Source organism: Phalaenopsis equestris, unplaced genomic scaffold (assembly GCF_001263595.1).
Source record: "Phalaenopsis equestris unplaced genomic scaffold, ASM126359v1 Scaffold000281, whole genome shotgun sequence".
Taxonomy (NCBI): domain Eukaryota; kingdom Viridiplantae; phylum Streptophyta; class Magnoliopsida; order Asparagales; family Orchidaceae; genus Phalaenopsis; species Phalaenopsis equestris.
In genome coordinates, this window is record NW_018164723.1 from 373,684 (window position 1) to 381,183 (window position 7,500).

Sequence of the window (7,500 nt, forward strand, 5' to 3'; positions counted from 1 at the left end):
AGGGCTTTTAGGGCGAAGATGTTGGCCCTTGAAGATAAGAACAAAATATATCAAATATTTCCATATATCACTTAAAAGAGTAAGAGATATTCCAAACAACTACTAGGTCGTGACTCTAAATTTACACCAATACCAAGCTTATTAAATTGCAGAGACAGATGATAGAAAGCAAATTCTTTTACAAATCACTAAAAAAGTAAGAGATATTAAGACTGCTTGAGAAGTTATTCAATCTAGAGTTAGGGTGGCGAATTGCCATAACAAGAACAGATCTGAGAAGTTAAAAGATTGGCCTTAGGAGGATCTCCCTCATTTTTAATGCAACTCTCGCGAATTACTACTAGTTTACAGTTAAACTCAAAAGCTCAATTTAGTTAATTCAATCTACACTTGATGTTATATGTGACTCGACACCTAACATTTCTCTGCCAAAAATATTTTCAAGATAATCAACAAGTTCATCTATTGATGGCCAAAAGAAACCCACCAGTCATTTTACCAAATAAAAAAATCAAGCTTCTTCAAAACAGCATCAAACAAATATAGAATTAATATAAAACTGAAAAAAACTTTCCAGTTGATAGAAATTTTTTTATAATGCTCTTTCAAAGTAACAACACGCTATAATTTCTTTTGTCGAACATACGATACGACGTGCTGAAGCAGCTTTACATGTCAAGACTGCTCAATTCATGCCGGGATCCCGACTAAACTTTGTTGCCGTTAACCCAAAGCTTGTTGCGGGCAGCACCATCGTAGAGGGTGGCGTTTTCTGTGATTTCGATGAAACAATGAGTAGCACCGTCGCTTGTCAGCTGGGTCTGACTTTCCCAGAGCACAATCCCACCATACTCTGATAAAATGACAATGTTACAATTTATTCGTATTTTCAGATGACAGCGCTCTTTTGGTCCATCAAAATTTATATATGTCTGCCAGATGGGATCCGGACTATTGACCTCTCTAAAAGCCGCGTTGCAGTCGTTTCGCATTTCGAATATGTACTGATTTTGGTAGTTTAAGGAAAACCCCGGAGGCATATACTGTCGAATAACCAGATGGTTCGCCGGAGTTGTGGATGGAAGGCTCGTCAATATTAAGCCCGCAGTCATGAGGAGGAGGAGGAGGACGTTGGAGGAGGAGGCCATGTTAGCTGGGCTTGGAGACCTGCTACTACTTTCGTGTGGGCCTTATTTATACTAAAAATTTTCCGAATGAGGCCAAAGAAGAAACAATTAAAGACAGTTGAGGCCAAAGAAGAAACAATTAAAGACAGTTGAGGCCAAAGAAGAAACAATTAAAGACAGTTGAGGCCAAAGAAGAAACAATTAAAGACAGTTGTATATATGTTTGTTAAATAATTAGGCTGACAATTGTTACTTATGTGATTCCACTTGTTATAAATAGGTTTCATTTGGCGAAATATTATTTCGATTTAGTTAAATTAATATACATCAAATTTTAAGTATTTGATAACTAATATTATCGCCGGCATGCAAATTAATATTCTGGATTGTTTGGTTGAATTTTTTGCCTTTTTTAATTGCAAGTTAATAAACTGATAAAAATGAGTTTTTTTTTCTTCTTTTTTTAGTTATCAACCATAAAAATGAGCCAATAACTTGGCAATTTAGAGATTGATTTAATTAGTTTGTTTAGTTATTATTATTTATTATTATTTTCAGAAAATAAGTTCATGAAATTAATAATAATTTAAGAAAATAAATAAATGATTTGCTTTTAAAAATATAGAGTATAAATTTTATAGAACAAGATTCTGAGTTCCAAACTCACCACAGTTGAATTTGAACCGTTTAATATGAAGGCAACACTTGGCCACACCATCTTGACTTATTTTATTGAATAACTTTTCCCAAATAATTAGAAAGACAGAATCTTTTCAAAGAAAAATTAAGCAATTATCCAATTATAGTTTTCATTTGACCCCCAAAAAAAAAAAAAGATTCTTATTTTGACAACCTAAAAAAATGGACTTGCATGGGCCATTTATTTTAGGAAAGAAGCTAACTTTATTATTTATTGTATAAAAGTAAATTGTCTGCAAGTATCTCGAGGATGGCAAATGGTCTAGATTAGAAAGAAAAAAACGAAGATCAACAATATTATGAGAAGCTACAAGAACTAATGAAACTGATCAACTGAATATCGAGAGTCGACTGAAGAACGATCAATGGACTGAAAATATATGTTATTACCAAAGAGCCGCTCTGGCCAGCAAGGGACAAACACCTACACCGATCATCCCAAGGCTGACCGACCGGCTGTCACTCTTAGAGGCGCAACACAGCTTCCCAAAACGAGGTCAATTGGTACCGAGGCAAAACAACCGACCCAACCGAATTAAGTCGACCAACCCAAAGACCTGCCTGTTGGAGGCTAAGACATGCGTAAAGATGTCAATGTGAGTTATGAATGTAAAAATATTTCAATATCAATTATAAATACAGAAAAATGTCAGTTTCAATTATAGACACCTAAATCTTAGGTACTGATTGTTATAGCCTTGATATGCATTGACATTTTTTTTTTTTTTTTGAGTATGAGTTTGCTGGATTGACTATTTTTTCTCATGAATGAAATCCTCATATTGATGATTAACTGAAATAAAATACAAAACCTGATTTTTTTAAGTAAATACTTGAAAATAAGGATTCCTTTTATGATAATATAAAAAATGATACCTCTACGAAGATTATAATTATGTGCTAATAATTGACTTGGCTGATATGAAGCCCTCTTTCTTAATGTTGATATTCGGTAATTTGAGGATGCAAATACTCCAAAAGTATACGCCAATTGTAGGATGCTAAAAACTTAACTACATTTTTTTTTTATTTCATTTCTTAATGTAGTCTGATAAGTACTGTTTATAGAATATAAGTGATAAAATATTACAATAAGATAACCAATCTATTGAATAATTACTCTAATTAATCTTACAAGATATTAAGTAATATAGTGTCCTATCATTACTCACTCCTTTAAAATGACCTTGTGCATAAGATCGAGCAATTGAAAAGAAACTTGGGCGAACGTTAACAAGGAAAATTCTTTGTTGTGTAAAAGGTGTAGGCAAATATCAGGTTGAGTCACTGTGGATTAGGAAATTGTCGTCTTTATTAAATCCATCATTCAGAGGATGGTCAGATATTGAAACAACAAACAATACATTTCATTTTGATAGAAGAAATGTGCGTTTGGTTGGCGGTGCAATGCCGCATCGCAGTTTCTCCAATTTGGCAAAACAGAATTTTGTCTGCATTTTCAAATAACTGCAGCTGAAAGTTGCATTTTGTTTCCAAACCTGGCTACCTAGTGGTTGTCAAAAAACTAAGGTCTGACTTTTAAAATTTTTTTCTTTTTGATAATAGCCACTACAACTTTTTTAACTGCAACTTCTTCTTCAACAACTTCACAACTGCTTTATCAAAAAACTACAGCTGCCACAAACATACCAAAACTCTTTGGCCAGCCGAACTATAACATCACAAAAAAATAACAAAATCAAGAAAACTAAGCAACACCATTTCTGATTGTAAGGATCCATCTAAGATGGTGTTATGCAACATAAATTTAATAGGATTTACATTCGATTTTAACGTCAATCCATCCAAATGCAAAAAAAAAAAGAGAAGTGAAATAAATTCGGCAATTGACTAAATCCAAAATCCCATTCTCTTCCTTCGTTAATTTTTTGACTCAAATTCGAATACACTAAATATGATTTTTAGGTAGATTTAACATATTTAGTACAAAAAAAAAATCTTGATAAATCGTCAAACATTAAATATAAATTTAAATGAATTTAAATTAAATCATACTAAACAACTTCTTGAAATTAAAAGCAACGAATTTCATGAATTCGAATTAATCGGATTTAGGGGTTGTCTAGTTGTAACCCGTATTTAAATAAGATTTAGTAAATCCATTAAATCCAAATTTATCTAATCCAAATGCTTTTAAATGCAGAATATTTTCTGCTTTAGTTATGTTTCGCTAGAAACTCTGGATTAACACACAATATTTTCTACTAAATCTAACTTTAGATTCGACTTTCTCTCAATGTAAAGTCGAATTTACTCAATCCAGTTTTTAGCTTAGGAAGAAAAACATGATGAACGAAGACAGCATTGAAAGCCGTTAGCATACATGCAACAAGATCAACGATGCCTCACTACAATCTTCAGAAAAGTGTTAATGAAAATGAATGTTTATCGAAGATGAAATCAGAAAAATTTTGGACGACGATGAGACGGTGTGGTGCGAATCTTGGATAGAACGAAATATGGTGTCTACAGTGGTTAGTGTCGCCAGAAGAGAGAAATTTTGATCAGAGCAACAAACTCAATCAAAACCACAAGTAGATCGGTGGTCTGGAAGGATTTTGGTAAAGCTTGAAACAGTGGGAGAAGCAAGAACATTGGGAAGACCGGGGAGCTCGAGATGGTGAAAGCTGCTGCAAGAAGTGCTGTAAGAAGTGAGGAGGAAATCCAGAGTTTATAGACGTTATAACTCTCCCTCACAATAACTCTCCCTCACAGCCTATGTGACTTACTATAGTTAGGCGACCCAAAACTCCCGCAACTCTCAATTCCAATATACAAATATGTGACCAACTATGGCTACGCGACCCACAACTCATGTAGCTCTTAACTCCAATGTACATAACCTCAGAACATTATCCCGACTCTTGCAATCCCGACTCCAATAACTAACACATGTTATTGCATTTCCTCACTACGGTATGTGTAACAAACTATAGCCTGTACAGTTTACAGCTCTGTCAACTGAGATCTCTATTGCCTACAAACATTGTCACAATTCATGCAGTGCATAACTTCGGCCTACAAAAATTTTCACTGCTCATGGAATTTCTTAATACGGTCTTTGTGACTAACCGACACTTATGTAACAAGCATCCACGACCCGCATGACCAACAACAACCCTAAATTTCAACTACGACATCCACGACAAGCTAACATTATAACCATCATATACAAAATTCACGACACACTACTAACTTCACAACAAACTACTATGATATTCGCCGCTCGTAATGATTTTTATTGTTGAAATCTTATTGTACATTAACGTTGTAATTTTATCTTCTCAAACTGAAGAGAAAAATGAACATGTGTGCTCACAATTATATATAGATTATTTCAACTGGACCACACCTAGTGATTTTTTTTTAGGGGCCTTCACATAAAAATTGAGGGGTCTCCTCCTAACATCCTTTTTACTGAGTATGAGTTTATTTCATACAACACAATATCGTTAAATAATGACTCTACTACGGCAGACATTCGGACACGTATCAATATCCAATCCCATCATTTCGAAATTATAAGACAACAAACAGCAATATCCAATCCCATCATTTAAAAGTTATAATTATCTTATAATGACTGGAACTCTCACCACACTCTCTTGCTCAAATTCCTTCACGAAAAAGAAGAGAAACATAAAAGTCATGAACGTAGCTAGCGAAACATCTAAAACGTAAAAATCCTATTTCTATTTTTTCCCCCATTGAGTCAATGGAGCTAGGGGTGTAAACGAACCGAACACGAACGAACAGTGCTCATGTTCGTGTTTGGTTCGTTTGAAATATAGTCTGTTTGAAATAGGCTCGTGTTCGAAATTGTTCGTGAAGAGTCTGTTCGTGTTCGGTTCGTTTTTGTTCGAATTGTTCGAATTGTTCGAATTCGTAATGTTCGAAATGTTCGAAATGTTCGAAATTCTCATACCACTTCATTCTTATGTACTTACAATTTTACATGTCCAACACCAAAATTTTATATTTTAAATGGATTGTTTTCCCATATAGATCAACTTTTTAAAAGAAATAAAATAGATGAATTAGAATTATTAAGCAAACCAAACACTTATTAATTCGAGACAATGGAGGGATTTATACATGCACTCTTATTCCTACATTATATAGAGTTTATTTCCATAATTCCAAAAAATCAAAATGGATAAAACTTTAATTATTGCTCTCAGGTCCGATCTTAATACAACAATTCTATAATTAATCATCACATATATCGGAGAACTGCACTTTCTGATGGTGACGTTTTTGAACACCTATCATGCCACCAGGAATAGGTCCACGCCGTGTATCCTGTTCGATTTTTAAACAAATCCTGGATGAGCTCCTGGCGATGGGCCTGAGCACAACCTGTCATATGATAAAATAGACATTATGGGTGGCAACTAAAATTTAGGAATACTTATTATACATACCACTCACACTCAATTCTTATGCATTTACATATCTAACACCTAATCTTCAATTTTCACATGCAAGTATGAAAATAAAAGTTAAGATGGTGGTATTTTTTTTCTGTTATATGGAAATTTTGGGTGGCATCAATGTAAAAATTATAGGCCTATAGATAAGAATTGTGTGGTGTGTATGTAAATGTCCCTAAAATTGAAAACAAGTATGAAATATCATCATCAAATGTGCCGCACGCATGTAATTAACAAACAAACTTACAGCAGCGATTTATGCAGGGAAAAAATGAAATCTAAGAAATAACTAGAAGAACATCCTTCGACTCATCCAAAACTATTTCATCGAAAATATTTCCGACTACTATTTTCACATCACCATGATTCTGTGCAACAACATCAAAAAATCAAATGGCGTAGACGATGAGTTTAAAGCAATAGGATGGGCTAAAGGAAAATAATTGTTCCAACATACAATATCAGATTTAAAATGCAGAATAAAAATAGAAAAAAAAATTGGAACTAATGCAGAAACTGGGAAGACTCATATAAGTGCAATATAAACAATTTACCAAGAGAAATTTTATAAAACTACGAAGGCAAGGTTAGAAATAATTAAACTAGAGAATGTTCATAAGCTTTAGCATAAAATTAGCAAAGGGCTTGGATTTTTATAACCGCGAAGGGGCACTGATGAGGACTAATGCCAGAATCAATATGATTTCCTGAAATAAATAAAAAAAACGAGTTAGGCCTAGCTAACATGTTTAGAAGCTGTTTAATTGGAATTATGTAAACTAGATTTAGTAACAAGCGCAGGTACAAACAATTACAAATTGAGAGGAAATATTTAAAAAGAACCTGTGGCGCATAGTAAATGCAGGAAACTTGAAAGGATCTAGCCTGTCAACGAACATCAAAGTGTTTCCATTTCACTTCCAGAAGAATTCAATTGCTTTTTTCTGAGTGAACTTGAAGTTCACATTCTTATAACTCACCTTAAGAGATATAATAGTTTCAATTTCAGAAACTGCCACCTTTGAAGTTCACATTCTTTTCATGTCAAGTAAATATTTCCAGCAAGCCAACATGCCAACATGAAGTTCACATTCTTATAACTCACCTTAAGAGATATAATAGTTTCAATTTCAAAAACTGCCACCTTTGAAGTTCACATTCTTTTCATGTCAAGTAAATATTTCCAGCAAGCCAACATGCCAACATGAAGTTCACATTCT

The 7,500-nt window shown here is 33.7% G+C and overlaps 1 protein-coding gene across 1 annotated transcript; it reads right to left on the reverse strand.

Moving 5' to 3' along the window:
• Nucleotides 1-707: 707 nt before the first annotated feature.
• Nucleotides 708-1,148, reverse strand: LOC110024937. The gene has a single exon (XM_020725134.1). It carries the CDS (start codon nt 1,146-1,148, stop codon nt 708-710), a length of 441 nt encoding a protein of 146 aa, XP_020580793.1.
• Nucleotides 1,149-7,500: the final 6,352 nt, after the last annotated feature.

Excerpts from the sequence above, each read along its gene's own strand:
- LOC110024937 (XM_020725134.1), bottom strand. The coding sequence starts at position 1,148 with ATGGCCTCCTCCTCCAACGTCCTCCTCCTCCTCCTCATGACTGCGGGC.